This window comes from Protomyctophum parallelum (assembly GCF_964188405.1).
Source record: "Protomyctophum parallelum genome assembly, chromosome: 20".
Lineage (NCBI taxonomy): Eukaryota > Metazoa > Chordata > Actinopteri > Myctophiformes > Myctophidae > Protomyctophum > Protomyctophum parallelum.
In genome coordinates this window covers 17,994,953-18,010,573 of record NC_139718.1, presented here as the reverse complement: position 1 = coordinate 18,010,573, position 15,621 = coordinate 17,994,953, and the positions used below count along the sequence as shown (strand labels likewise).

The window sequence follows — 15,621 nt, the reverse complement described above, 5'->3', positions numbered from 1 at the left end:
CGTAGAGCTGCATTGAGCTTGAATATTTCTTAATATTCAACTGAAGAAAGCACCAACCAGCAAACTCATCCACTGTTCTTCGAAAGCTTATCTCATCATCCTCAATCAGACCAACAATAGCTGTGTCGTCTGCACAGTATTTCAATATCGCAATATTGATACCTTTACTTAAGTAAAACAGTACTTTTTCCTACTACTGCTGATGTGCATGCGTGCGTGGCTGCGTGCACATGCTAGCTTTCATGTAGCCCTTATATATGCCGACTGTGTAAAAAACGTGTGGTCCAGAGCGTGCCAGTCTATTGTTCCTGAGTGTTCGGGGCTTCCTCTGCGTCTAATGGAAAGAGCACAGGCCTCCTCCTCGTGCTCTCCCAACCTGGTACGTGCCGCTCTGCAGACCATGCTGGAACGGGAACCATTCAGCTCAGTGGAAAGTGTTTGCAGGGGGATGCCAACAGGAGGTGACACTATTAAGCGCTTTGAAGGCATGCCGTGTGCCGCCTCGCCTCGCCTCGCCGGCCTGATCAGCCCTCAGTCTTTAACCCATTAAGACCTGAGGTCGATTCTGAACAGTTTTCTGAAGAGAAAAAAAAACTATTTTGCTATATCAGTGGTGCTCAAACCTTTTCATGTCAAGGACCCCCAGAATTGATTTGGCCACGGACGGCCATCAAAAAAATATGTTGTTCCTGGGCCTCCCAGAAGCAATGATTCTAGTTTAAAAAGTTTGCTTTCAAAATAGCAGAACTACAATCTGTCTATGAGCTTGTATATCTGCTATTTTTGAGTATATAAGTATAAAATAAAATAATGCTTTTTTTTATATAAATTAATTAACACTAGAACACTAAACATGGGTGATTTTCACCCTGACTACTATATTTTTGTAATTTTCATAATGTTGCTGATGTCTGAGGTGGGTGGGTTTTTCAGTACCTTCATGATGCTCAGTGACATCTAGGTTTGTTTCCCTGCCCACATCCCTAGTTTTTGAGTGGTGCAACCACTCCAAGGAACAGCAATGTCCGTGTTCACCTATGTGTTGTTCACCTATGTGTCCGCCTATGTGACGTTAATGAGCACCAGTATGACTATTAGTACCAGTAGGGGCGCTGTTGTGCCAGAAACAGAGATAGAGATAGTGCTGCACTGTTGCCTGCTAATGAGAGAGAGAGAGAGAGAGAGAGAGAGAAAGGGGGAGGGGGGGGGGGGGAAGAGTTGCACCAATCAGTTCACACAGGTGTGATTTTTTTCTACAGGCAGTTGAATTTCACCAAGTTTAGTGATAGACTCGAGTAATAGAGAACAATCCACAATGGTTTTAAAATATATATATTTTATATTTTCACTGGACCATTCTCACATCCAAAGGAGAAGTCCCCAGCTCCATTATTGTTATTTTTAGGAATACTTTTAAGATAATACCCACATTTTTCACCAGTTTTGCCCCACTATGATAGGGTCCCCCCATAATATCTATTTTTTGGTTTTCTTTTGTGAAAAGTCATGGTGAAATATTAAAGAAGAGTACCTCAAGTTGCCATGTATTTCTGTACATCAATATATTCTGATGGGAAATATTGTTTATGGAATACCTACATTAATTAAAATATACCCATGGTTTGACAAAAGTGTTCCTGGCATGTCATCAATAGGCCTCCTGCCTGGTCAGTGGTTCTCCTGCCTGGTCAGTGATCTCTGCCTGGTCAGTGGTTCTCCTGCCTGGTCAGTGGTCTCTGCCTGGTCAGTGGTTCTCCTGCCTGGTCAGTGGTCTCTGCCTGGTCAGTGGTCTCTGCCTGGTCAGTGGTCTCTGCCTGGTCAGTGGTTCTCCTGCCTGGTCAGTGGTTCTCCTGCCTGGTCAGTGGTCTCTGCCTGGTCAGTGGTCTCTGCCTGGTCAGTGATCTCTGCCTGGTCAGTGGTCTCTGCCTGGTCAGTGGTTCTCCTGCCCGGCAGAGGAAGGTTTACGGTAAATCACTTGTATTCAAAATGTAGATAGACACATTTCCCATTTCCCAGTAGACAGATTTCTTTCAACAGTAAATTCCCAGACATTAAAAAAACTAAAGAAAAACACACACACACACACACACACACACACACACACACACACACACACACACACACACACACACAGTAAACATGCTGTTCACTGGACAAATGCATGTGCCCATAGTTCCCCATGTACGTACATGTATGCTGTTACGATGTAGAATGATTTGAACCCAAATGCAAGAGCAGAGTAGTTTCAGTAAATAAAGTATTTATTAATCCAAGGTAGCAAGGGACACAAACAGAAAATAGCTGAATGCTAGCTCAGGCAATAATCCAAACTAAATCAAAAGTACAAGGAAAAATCTAGGAAATGCAAAAACGGCAAAAACCAGGGAGTCCAAGAACGTCAAACATAAATCCAAAAATCAAACCTCAGAGAACCACGGAACACGGAACCAGGAACACACAGGGGACATCGACAACACCAAACTATGAACTGACAAACATGTTTGTAACGAGTCCAGTCTTATAGGGGGGAGGGTTGATTGATGAATTGTTCACAGGTGCAAAGAATGTGACTGTAGAGTGGAAGGGGGAAGTGAGTGTTGCCAGGTCTGACAGTCTGTGGAGAGGTTGCCAGGTCTGGCAAGGTAGGCGGAGGGACAGATCCTAACATATGCCTCGTTTCACCCACTTCTATTCTTGGCTATTTTGGCTGACGTGATCTGCTATTTTCGGAGAAGACACAATGGGGTGTAGAGGGGGGAAAAAAGGAGTCGGGCCAAGAATCGTGCCCTACAAAGTATATATATATATATAAACGGTATAGGGAATTAGAGGTAACAAATGGACACATTAACACTGAGGATTTTACTGTGTCCGGCAGGAAGTCTTCACACTTCACACTTCCTCCTCGTCCGGCGGCATTTTTTGTGCGGAGGAGTTGGTACCTGGAAATGAATGTGATTGCGACAGGAAGCGCCCTCCTTGTGAGTGTTTTTGCGGCTCGCGCACGAGCACAGCTGGTTTGTTTACACAATCAAAACAAACCTCTTCTCCCCCCTGTCAGGTGTAAAGGAGCAACTTGGACACTCAGGCATGAAGGAAGCATGAGTTCAAGTCCGTTGCTCTCCCCTTGTCCCCCCAGGATCACATTAGATGATTGACACAGGGGTGAAAAATGGGTTACAAAATCGTGGGCTAAAAAATATATATTAAAACAAACCTCTTCGATTAAAACTGTTTCATGCCAGCTCCTTTGTTTTATGACCTTTTTTTTGACAAGTTCAAGCAGTTATTGCAAGGGAAGGAATTGGTTTCTACAAATCACTGTGACGATCATTCATGAATCATTTTTAACAACACTAAAAATAACATCCCATGTTTGTTCTAATAGGATTGTGGGATAAGTCTACCCTGACATGTTTTGATACTGTGATTAGAGGTTGGACTCATGCACACACAGCACCTTCAATAACCTCATATTTTACACATTGGCTATTAACAAAAAATATAGAAGCTGCATGCTTGTACATGCTATTTTGGTTGGAATATTAATAATAATATATGAAACACAAATTCTCTCTTCTGGGGGGTTCCCTGGCACAAAACGTTTTCAGATGGCTCCGTGGCCATATACATGTCAATTTTGGGGGGTCCTTGACATGAAAAGGTTTGAGAAGCACTGTAGGTGCATGTACGTGCGCGTCGTGCGCACGTGCGTGCGTGTTCATGCATCAGGCATGTCAGACAGGCGGGCGGAGGAAAACCTGGCGTTGACACGGCAGCAGACTCAGGAAGGATGACCCCCTCGCTTCTATGGCATCAATCACTTCAAACGCTGACAGGGGTTTAGGATGTGACTGTGTGTGTGTGGGCCGGTGTGTGTGTGTGTGTGTGTGTGTGTGCGTGTGCGTGCGTGCGTGCGTGCGTGCGTGCGTGCGTGCGTGGGTGGGTGGGTGGGTGGGTGGGTGGCAGTGGTTGTTGGAAATGTTCCATTAAAACAGGCACGTGCCCTGAGTGAGTGAGTCCCTGACTGATTCCCCCTCCTCCTCAGCACTGTTGGAGAAATGCTACCAGATCAGCTCATTTTGTCTGACCGGCCGACCGCGCAGGCAGCTGGTTTGATACACCGGACGGGAGTCCCTTTTCCCCAGGTGTTTCGCCTTGGTTGCTTGGAGTAATATAGTAAGAGAGTGGCGACACTAGCGTTGACTCGGTTCAACAGATACTGTACATATTGTGAAAATAGCCGATCTACAAGCGAGTTTGTAGTTTGAGTATTTTCACAATTCTTTCTAGTATTTCGATTATTTTCTTTCTCATTTGACAATTTGGCCAATGTTTGACCAGTTCTTATAGTAGTTTTGAGGTATTAAAAAGGTCCTAAAAGTCCTTAAATTGTCACTTCACTGTCATCTGGTGAAGATGACAAAATAAAATCATTGGGGTCCCGAGCCACATGTTGAGAACCGCTGCCCTAATCTACTGCCCTGAACCACTCTAATAAGGATATCATTCCTATATGGTAATATATTTGTCATTATATTCATGAACATTTTAATATATGACCTACTTTAAGGACATACATACCGTACATACCATACCCAGTGTGTTGGAATCTGTGGAAGCTTTTAGCACTCTCATTGGTCACACAAATCTGTTATCAACTCATCTGTTGATTTAGGACACTGACTCATCAAGTGTGTGTGTGCGTGCGTGCGTGTGTGTACATCCAGGCAGTGTGGTTCTCAAAGTGGGGTCCGGGGAATCCCAGGGGTCCTCGAGGGGGTTCTGTAGGGGGTCCCCAGCTAAATAATGTGTTCATATAGCGTCACATCATTTTAACCTACTCAAAATTACATATCTACATAGATAGGTATATATATATACATTTGAGGGAATCATCTGTCACATGTGTTCCAAATGTGTTTACAATCCAGTGGCCAAGTCAAACACTGTGAGCCGTGACGTACGGGGTAGTAATCAAGGTTAATTCATTAAGGTTAGGAAGCGATGACCGTACGATGGACTCCATGTTGCTCCCTGGAAGGAAAGCAACATGCGCAATTGAGACCAAGGAAGCTGAACGTGGAAGTGTTGGCTGCATATACTGTAGCCCATTGCACATGTTTCTTTTTTTCCAGGGAGCAACATGGAGTCCACCGTACGGTCTTCGCTTCCTGTCCTCATTTAATTGTCCTTGGGCGTAATGCGGAAGTGCCGTTTTGTCCTCTCCTCTGCCTGTGCTATATGACCTCACTCACTTTAACTCTGCGTTCCCGCCTGTTTGTTCTGTTCAGCATTTTGTGTTCACAATCGCGTGCAGGTCAACGCGAAGTAATGTATGCAGAGTAGGGATGTAACGATACAATCAACTCACGATACGATACGTATCACGATATGAGGTTCACGATACGATTTTTCACGGTATTTTCAACACAATTATTTTCCAGACAAATGACCGAAAAATATATTTTTTTAATGATTAATCTTTAATTCTTAATCTTCCCTCCAAGCTTTTTTCACAATTTTTATTTAACTACATTGCAAAATAGCATTACTTTTCATGTAACTGTAAACATGCTTTCATGTTTAAACCTAGCTCGAGTTAACATTTCTTCTTTTCTTTGATGGCATCTTAGGATAGATGTAGACTTATTTGACAGTGCAGAAACATAATTGCCTTCCTTGATGTATTAATGAGCATCAATAACGACCATCACCTGTGTCACAGACACATACAGCTCCCCTCTGCAGGCCTCTACTACTGAAAATGACTGCATGGAGTCTGTCTCATTTCTCTCCAAAAGCACGTGAATATGAGGCAATATGATTATAGCTTACATTTCATATCACACACTATCCCCCTTTTTTATTTTTATCGATATACATTTTTTATAAATCGATACATATCGTCGGGATAATATATCGTTACATGCCTAATGGTTTACGCCTGTGGTACGGACGTCACTCACTTTCAAACCCAGCTTTTGCAGTTTCCGTTTCTGAAATCCGCCATTTCTATGTTCGTCCGTCCGTCTAATAAACTTTATTTCTCCTCAGAAGCGTTAACATTGTAACTGCGATTGCAGCATAAAATCTAAACTTCTGCGTTCTGTTCAGAGAAAAATAATAATTTTACGACGGCACTGAAACAGGAAGTGGACGATGGATACATTCTGAATGATTGGCTACGCCTGATCACGTGACACGCACCTCCATGCAGTGCAATGCATGTTGGGTTACAGGTGCATGATTGGAAGCCGAGTTTGTTAGTGTAACACCAATGTAAAACGCAACGCAACGCAAACTTCTAGTTATATCCAAGCCCCCAGTGCAGCTCTCCAACGTTGAAGCACTGGGCCCTAGTGGTAAGAGGTAGGACTGCAGGCGGACCCGTGGAGTTATGATGGAAACCCCGTGCAGCTGGGCTCTAACATTGAACGCCCGTTTGCACTTCCGCTTGGACACCAAATTTGTCCAAATAAAAAATAAAACGCGGAAGTAGACGGTTCTTCCGGGTGCTTCAAAACTCCACTGAGCAACTTACACTAAAATTAATAGCGGGGGGGCTGGGCTATCGCTCCGGTTCAGTCTCTATATCCTTTTAATACTCTATGGTTAGCTACAATATCAGGGCAGCTTCAGCCATGTCTACCATGTTTGTTTACCAGATATAGCGTCCGGTCACTCTTTAAAGAGGTGTTGTTGTATAGTCAGGTGATCAGCCCGGGCCGGTGGTGTGTGTCTGTATATCTGTGTGTGTGTGTGTGTGTTGGCAGCAGTAGGACAGGCTCCAGATGTCTGTCTCATTCTCTTCCAGCGGCCGTGCCAATCCTGGTGCCCTCGGGCGTTGCTGTCCCTGGCCCCTGGTTGATTGGTATTGTTCTGTGCGGTCCATTGTGTGTGACCCTGGTATGCCGGCGGGGGAAACAGCTGGGTGGACTTTCCCAAACCGGTGTGCAATTGGCACGGTGACGAACGGGGCTTATGTCTTCTTCGCCAAAGAATCACAGCGGGCCACCCCCCCCCCCCCCCCCCCCCCTCCCCCGTGCCTGCTTTGATACCACGGTGCACACACAGGACAGCTCGTTCGCTCTCTCTTCCCTTCCCTGTGTGTGACAGAGAACCCTGCACCCACTTCCAACGTTATTATCAACCTATAATCTATCACCATGCAGTATGTTCTGATCAAGACCATTCGGCCCAGTATGGACATTTCCTGGCCGGTTAAACTGATATGAGGTTAAGGGAATTATGTGGCCGGTTAAGACTGATATGAGGTTAAGCCTGAGACTGAGCTTTGGGTTATGGTTAGAGTTTGGGTTAGATTTAGCCGCTATGTTTAGTAATAGTCGGACAACGCGACCAACGCCACATCAGATAATGGCTGGCAACAATGTGGAAATAGCATAATTGCTGCATTGAATGGTGTTGACAGCTAATGACGGACATTAAATACAGACCTGCCTTCCTCTTCCCTGAGCTTGGGAAGAGATGAGAAGAGCCATGGATTAAAGTTGTCAGTCACCATTTCGTTTTGATTTCATAGAAGGCCATCATTTCTTCTTTGGAAGCATTTTGCGTAGCAAAAATAGACGATCTACAAGCTCTCAAGATAGGCTATTTAAAGTTTAAGATTATAGAGCATTGCAAAGGAAATATTCGCACATCCACTTCGTTCAGATGCAGGTGCGTTGGACAGTGACAACTGAAGCAATCATTAAAAAAGTGCTTAATGAACATAACCTGCATCCAGACAGTCTTGTCACAAAGGTTGCAGCGTGGTAGGTGCTTCCCAATTGCACCTCCCATGCTGCAAGTTGCAGCCGCGCGCAAGCTTCATTTTCCATCTACCAGCTGTTTAAAAACTAGGAAGTGACTCCTGCTCTTAGCTGCATCTTGCATCTTCGTGACTCGTCTGTCTGGGAGTACCCACACTGCTCTTGCAGCTCAGCTGCCGTGACAGACGTTTCAGTTCCTCTGGACAGAATCTTTCAAGATCAGAGCATTAGAAGTGGGCTATAACCAGCAATATGTTCAGAAGCATCTTCCATACAATACAATGTTTCTCAAATCACTTGCTTTGTTCACCCCCCCCCCCCCCCCCCCCCCACGCCCGCGCGCAAACGTCTCTTGGACTTTCAACGGTCGGGGATGCGATCGTACAGTGAAGATTATTATTCTGTATTCTGAATATTATTCTGTGACTAGTAAACAAGTAAATACAAAAAAAGCCTGGCATTGGGTGGTACAATTAAGGTATTTAATCTGGCACAAAATGAGTTAATGGGTTAATAATAAGCACTGCTCTACAGTGAGTGACCCAACTGAAATCAAATGAAAAAGTTCCATGTTATTGTTTTGCAGGTAGAATAGCGTGCGTGTGTACAGTACAGTTTGTCGGTGACAGCTGGGTATGTTTTTGGCGTAACCCTTCTCCTCCTGACACACGTTCACCACGTTGGCCTGCCACGTTAGGCCTCTGCCCGCACACGCACAGGAAGTCACTCAGTATTGACTGGTGCTCCACTTCCTCCACGCTGATTCTCCTCTGCTCCTCTCAGGATGTTTACCTCGCTCCTCCCCTCCTCCTCCTCCTCCTCCTCCTCCTCCTCCTTCTCTTCCTCCTTCTCTCCTCCTCCTCCTCCTCTCCTCCTCCTCCCTCCCTCTGCTCCTCCTTGGCCATATGATCTCATCTCACCCCCCGTGAAAGGCCTCCACTCTCAGTGCAAGTTCCTCTGTCTTGACCTGACCTAGCCAGGCATGGCCTGTCTAGCATAGTGGCCTATACTGGCCTACTATACCCTGTCCCAGTTTGGCTCACTTCAGCCCTACTTCAGAGCTTTGCTCACATCATCACTTCACCAGTTTAGTTTAGACGACAAAGTGATTTAGACAGTATAGAGTATTCTGATATATGCATGCCGGTGCAGGGACAAATGTCAGGGCCTGAATTTGATTTTGACCCAGTCAAGCCCTGTCGACTCAAAAACACCCGACATGGTTCTGGTGACTGATGTTGTCCTAAAGCCCAAACCACACCAAAGGGTCGGGTTGGGACAAAACCGTTTTTAAGGTAGAACACACCAATGCAACTCATTGTGTTGCAATGAGTTGCATTGGTGTGGTCTACCTTAAAAAAACTTTTTGTCACAACCTGACCCTTGGGTGTGGCTTGGGCTTAATGCGTGAGAGGGCCGGGTTTTTTCCAATTCCTTTTTTTAATGATTTTATTTACTTCATACATTTTTATTAAAGTCTTTGTCTTCTCTGTTTTTCTTTTTCGATTTAAAGACCGTCTGGGGGTGAAACCCAAAAGCCCAGAGTAGACGATAAAATGACCCCAAACATGTTTGAAAGTGAAAGGTCCCTTTAAACTAAGTTTAAAGGAAGTTTCAGATCGTTGCTCTGTGTCGTCGTCGTGATGGGTGGAAAAAAAGACGTCAGATTCCAGTAAGGAAACAAACGGTATCAGTCCCTATTGAAGCCATTGTTGGTGGTTTTGGTCCTGTTGTTTTATTGTGTTGTGTGTGTTCCTCTCCGGGGAGCCAGAGCCTAGAGGAGAGGCTTATTGATGTTTGAACAGTGTACTACTCTAAAGTGACTAAAGTAACATTTACTCAAGTACTGTACAATTTAGAGGTATTATTTTGTACTTGAGTATTTTCGATGTCCAATACTTCTACTCCACTACATCTCAGAGGCAAATATTGTACTTTTACTCCACTACATTTATTTGAAATCTTTAGTTACTTTGTACTGTAGTTCTATTACACAACATACATTAACCACTTCAGCCCTGTATACATTTCGGCCATTTGAAAATAGCCGATCTACAAGCTCACAATGTGCTCACGATGCGACGCATTGTGAGCTTGTAGATCTGCTATTTTCAAAAGATCTTTATACATTAGAAAACTTCAAATGGGACATTCTGCCTAATGAGTATACTTTCTACTTTTGGTACTTTAAGCACATTTTGATGCCAATACCTTTGTACTTTTTAATATAAAAGGGAAATTCTTGGCCGAATACCGAATATCCGGATATGATTAATATTATATATCTTTTTTCATACCATTGCTGTCATAGCCGTACCTTAAAGCTACCTGATTTATGGCAAAATAAATGGTTATGGCAAAACTTAACTTAAATAATAATCACTATATTATGGGTCCATAAAAGATTTTTTCAGCTCTTTTGAATGCATTAATTGCATACACTATTCGGTGATATATTTTCTGCCAAAACCGAAATGCATTTTTAGCCATTTTCTGCCGAATATTTTCTGCGGCCGAATATTCGGTGCATCACTACTCCGTTCTCCAAGCAGAGATGGAAACCATTGGAAGTGGCTGTTAATGAGAAAGTGTGTGTGCACGGTCGCACACGGTGTGTGTGTGTGTGTGTGTGTGTGTGTGTGTGTGTGTGTGTGTGTGTGTGTGTGTGTGTGTGTGTGTGTGTGTGTGTGTGTGTGTGTGTGTGTGTGTGTGTGTGTGTGTGTGTGTGTGCTGGTTGGTGTTGTAGAAGTGTTAGTGTGCGGGGAAGGCAAACGGATCTATTCATGTGTTTAGCTCAGTTTCTCTTTGTCTCCCTTGTTTCTTTTCAAGCAAACATTTTATAGCGCAGAGAGTCATCCCCCGGCCCGCAAACTGTCCAGAAATTTTAATATATTACAATATCTTTGTCCCTTGGAGACTTGCAAACTTGACAAATAACTTTGATTCAGTTATGTTTGGGTCCCTAGACGTGCAGGACAGGACAAAGATGATTATTTTGTATATTACCGACGAGTGCGTGGGATCACTCTCTTTTTTACACACCTGTCATCAACATGTTTGAGGTGTGCATCTGCCTTTTATTCATCTTATATGCCATTGGTCTCTTTATACTTGAAGCACCCCGGTCAGAACTTGATATTCTGCTGTGTCCTCTCTCTCTCTCTCCACTCCCTCTTGTCCAGTTCCCCGAGTGTGGCTTCTTCGGAATGTACGACAAGATCCTGCTGTTCCGCCACGACCTGAACTCTGACAACATCCTGCAGAGGCTGACCTCAGCGGAGGACATCCATGAAGGAGACCTCATCGAGGTGGTCCTCTCCGGTACGTAACCTGTGACGACGGCGTCTCCTGTGTGTCAACTGGTTAACTACTGTAGTCCACATGGGCAAAAGTGTGTGAGTGAGTGAGTGAACAGTAGGGATGTGACGATATGAACATTTCATGGCACGATTATTGTGGCAAAAAGTATTGCGATTAAGCGATTGTGAAGCAACGTACCGCGCTGTGAGCTCGCAGATCGGCCGTCTTTTGTAAATTAATTTGAGTGAAATAAGAACGTATCAAATGTGCTCTTTACAGGTCTATTTAGTTTAGAGGGTTTAAAGGACAACTTATTTTTTCATGGTTCATGTTTTATGTTATTATTAGAGAAAGTAAAGGATGAGTGTTACATTTTTTTCTCATTTGCTGCTTTCTTTCGTTTTAGCGATGAATGCAGTTATTATTATTTTTTTTTTTTTTACAATTTCTTTATTAATATTTACTATAGTCCTACTAGAACCCAGAAAAATTACATCTGGCCACAAAAGATCACGGGATCTATTGAATGTGCAGGGGGAGGTGACCATACTGGCCATAGTGTGTGTCGTATATGCTCATTATGTCATCAGTTTTGAATATCTTGGAGGTAAAAGGAGATATCATGTTGCGTCCACCTGCATGTGTTGCATGTTGTTTTAACACCTCCTGTAAGGATCAGGGTTTCCGTCCAGCTCCGGGGTCACCTTTTGTAGCCGTGACACACAGGTGCTCCGTTTCCTTTCACATTTCCTGCTGTGATTGATTCAGCTTCCTGCACGCGGGTCTGAAGTGAGACTCCAACCGATGCTTCACAATGTCTGTTGTGTTGCTGTTTTGGCGTTACATCTCTATTGGAAAGCACCCGCCGCCACCTGTGCTGTGACTGCAGAATATTCCCCTGTCCTCCCTGGGGGGGGTGAGAGTATTGTTTTGGGGTGGGGAGGGGGTGTACGGATCACAGAGGAAGGACTTTCAGTCATGGGCTCATGGAGGCTGAGAATCTCAGATCAGACCTGACGTCGAAATCTAAAAAATGTCTTCTAAATAGTTTTCTGAAATACCTATGTTTCTATACGTCAGTGGTGCTCAATATTTCATGTCAATGACCCAAGAAATTATATGTTGTTCCAGGGACACCCCCCCCCCCCCCCCCCGAAGCAAAGATTCTAGTTAAAAACGCTCATTATGAAAGAATATATATTCAAAGATTTGTATTCATTTAAAAAATAAAATAAAAAAGCAAATCTACAAGCTCGTATGAGCTTGTAGATCTGCTATTTTTCAATAGCTAAAGTATAACATAACAATGCTTAAAACACCAAAAGGTGCCTCATGTACCACTTCACCACTTACACCACCGTGTTCCTTCCTTCTTTCCCTCTACTCTACACCAAATCTGTTCGCTGAAGATAGATCTACAACCTCATAACGTGTCGAATATATAGCTCGTTGTGAGCTTGTAGATCCAGGTGGTCCCCAGCTAAATAATGGAGAGTTGGTACTATTAACCCATTCAGGCCTAAGGCAGATTCTAAAAACGCCTCTAAATCCTGACCTAAGGTTTCTGAAAAACTTTAAATATTGATATAGCAGAATCTAAAATTTTACATTTTTGAATACTGTACATACTGTACAGAACCCAAATAGGGGTTCCCGCCCAGAATGGGTTAACCAAATGGACCCTTATTAGATCGTTAACTCTTGAGAGCGTACTGTAAATAGGAAACCAAATGGACCCTTACAGGTCAATTTCGTTTCATTTGTTAAACGTCTGCATTACTTACTTTGCAAGAAGTCTGCACATTTAATACAGCATGGAATTGTGGACAAAATCAACGAAAACAATGTCTTGAGTGAGTTAATGGGCCTTGATATGAAAAGGGTTGAAATCCACCACTGCTGTAGAAGTCAGCCTGTCAGCCAGTACGTCCTCCTCTCACCCTCTCGGCCGGCTCCTCCAGAAGAACGTTTTGCACGTGTGACATCTCAGCTGTGTTTTACAGAACGCAGGCCCCGCCGGGCGATGATGATGACTCCTCTTTTTTCCCCAAGCCTTTCATTTGGGGCTTAGAGAAAATACCATCCTTTTCCGCCCGGCAATTTGTCTCCTGTCATCTTCGCTCGGGTTTTCCTCTCCTCTTGACCGACCTGTTGTTGTGTCCCGCGGCGGAGAGGGACAGAGTCAACCGTCTGAATATCGTCGCTATCCGGTGGAAACCTCATATGTCAAAAAAAAAACCCACTGTTACTTTTCAGGATTGAAATTCAAAAGCTGTCAAAAGTAGCAGATCTCCAAGCTCGATACGTGTCGCTTCTGTTCGTTTTCAGGATTCAAATTCAAAAGTATAGCAAGTATGCAAGCTTCGAGGCGCGCTTCGAGCTTGCGGATCTGCTACTTTTGATGCTTTTGTGTGACGCTTGTGTTATCATGTGTTAAACATCTGCATTACCTTTACGAAATAAATCACACCCGTGTGAACTGAGTGTTGCAACTCTTTGCGGGGGTCCCCGGGGGGTACCCGGAATTTCCAGACCCACAGGAACACGCCCCGGTTCTCATGCATGCTCCACATTGTAATTAGCAGGCAACAGTGCAACACTATCTCTCTCTCTGTTTCTAGCACAACAGCGCCCCTTTTGCCCCTATTGGTACCCTAAACATAGGGACATACGGACATAGGGATGGATGGACGGACATAGGGACAGTGCTGTTCCTTGGAGTGGCTGCACCACTCAAAAAACCCCACCAAAAGTTATAATATGGAGATAAGAGGTTTCTGCCCGCTAGTGTCTGCTAGTGGTGGGAGACGAGCCGCTTATTCTTGGCCCGGGGCTCAAAGAGGACGGCTTGTTGTTCCTGCAGTAAGTGATTGTAGTGGCTCCGCAGAGTGTAAACACGCCGGGCCAGGGCCCCCCCGGACGGAGTGTGGACTCTGTACGGGGCCATCTCTGCCCAGGGGGTGGGACCTGTGGTTTTGGGGCCCGGGCCCCCCGCCAACCGGCTCTGTTTTTCTCTCCTCTTTTCCCAGCCCGGTGTTTTTGTTTCTTTCTACATGACTCTCCTTTTCAGTACAAAGAGAAGTGCATCACCAGTGGTGTGTTCTTCCGTGTTACGCTACGCAGAGTATGTAATGTAAAATAGCATAACATTTGAAAAAGACGGGGAGACGTTAGGGAGCGCTTGTTTTCACCGGCGTGACAGAGGCACCCCCTAGTTTCCGTACCTCCGCCATGTCTACACCGCCTCGTGCACCATCCAACGTCAACACAGCGGCGTGCACCCTACCCATGTAACGACCCGGTACCACGACAGGTGAGCACCTTGGACATCTGGTCATCTCGGTGTTAAATTGGCTATTTTGTCCAAAATGTTAAAAAATAAAATATTTGAGAAAGTGCAAGTCAGTGCAAGTCATGCATCATTAGAACATGCTTAAACATTCGACAAATAAGGACTAATATTTCTACAATTGTTACAAATTGATACAAAACCTGCATATCCAGTCATTTTGGGGCATAAACAAGAAGTTGATAATGCTGTATCGTGCATGTTCGCATCATGTATACTTTTAATGTATTACTTTATTACTTCAAATATATATTTTTTTTTACATTTTGGACAAACTAGCCAATTCTACATTGAGGTGCCCGGATGTCCAATTGGTGCCCACCTACAGTATGCTGTGGACGGCGGCCTGTCTAGGCCAATCACAAGCCGGGTATCCCGACTCGTCTCCACAGCATCAATATTGGCGTCCAGTAACCATCTGAGGAAGCGTATCTGATACGCAGGGGGGAGGGGCTGGGAGCAGCAAGAATGTACACTTCAGTTCAAAAAGCTTTTTTTCGTGTGATAATGTGACTTCCGAGGTGAGGGTTTATGCGTGGCTATTCAATAGCCACACATAAACCTCAAGACAATAGTGTCTTGAGGTGATAATGGCCACTGGCTGGCCATTGGAGTTTTGAACTTGAAGTAATTCACACATTAACTTAACAATAGAGTGGTTATTTCATTCAGTGACCAAGTGCATGTGTGTGTGTGCCGTGCGTGTCGGAGGGAATAATATTATGGTATTAGGTATACCCTCAGAAAAAATCGAGTTGAAGATTGAAGTGCTTGTCGGTCTGCACGTGTTTATTAGAGACAAATACGAGTCTGAGGAAGACGCAAGTCAGTTTAACCATTTTTCTGTTTATGTATATCGGTGGATTGAAAATAGCCGATCTAGGCCTGGGTCATGGCTCAATGGTCCAGGCACCTTGGCTGGTAATCCAGTCTGGCAGTGTGCCACGGGTTCGACTCCCGATCCCGACAGCCCTCACTGCATGTCTTCCCCCCATCTCTCCCCATTTCCTGTCAGCCTACTGTATCCCTCCATAAAAAATATAAAATAAAGGCGAAAGCCACAAAAGAACATAAAAAAAAAGAAAATAGCCAATCTACAAGCTCAGTCACAACTTACAAGGCATTGCAGCGCGCCACGTTGTGAGCTTGTAGGTCTGCTACTTCCAAAAGATCTCGAAAAACATTTTTGGAACA

At 44.4% G+C, this 15,621-nt stretch overlaps 1 protein-coding gene across 3 annotated transcripts in view; it reads left to right on the top strand.

Annotated features, from left to right (window-relative positions):
• prkd3 (protein kinase D3) overlaps positions 1-15,621 on the top strand; it is a 99,913-nt gene that overhangs the window by 43,730 nt on the left and 40,562 nt on the right. For all 3 annotated transcript variants that reach the window (XM_083792413.1, XM_083792414.1, XM_083792412.1), the window contains exon 3: positions 10,961-11,099. In XM_083792413.1, the coding sequence (XP_083648539.1) occupies positions 10,961-11,099 (139 nt within the window). The remainder of the gene's footprint in view (positions 1-10,960; positions 11,100-15,621) is intronic.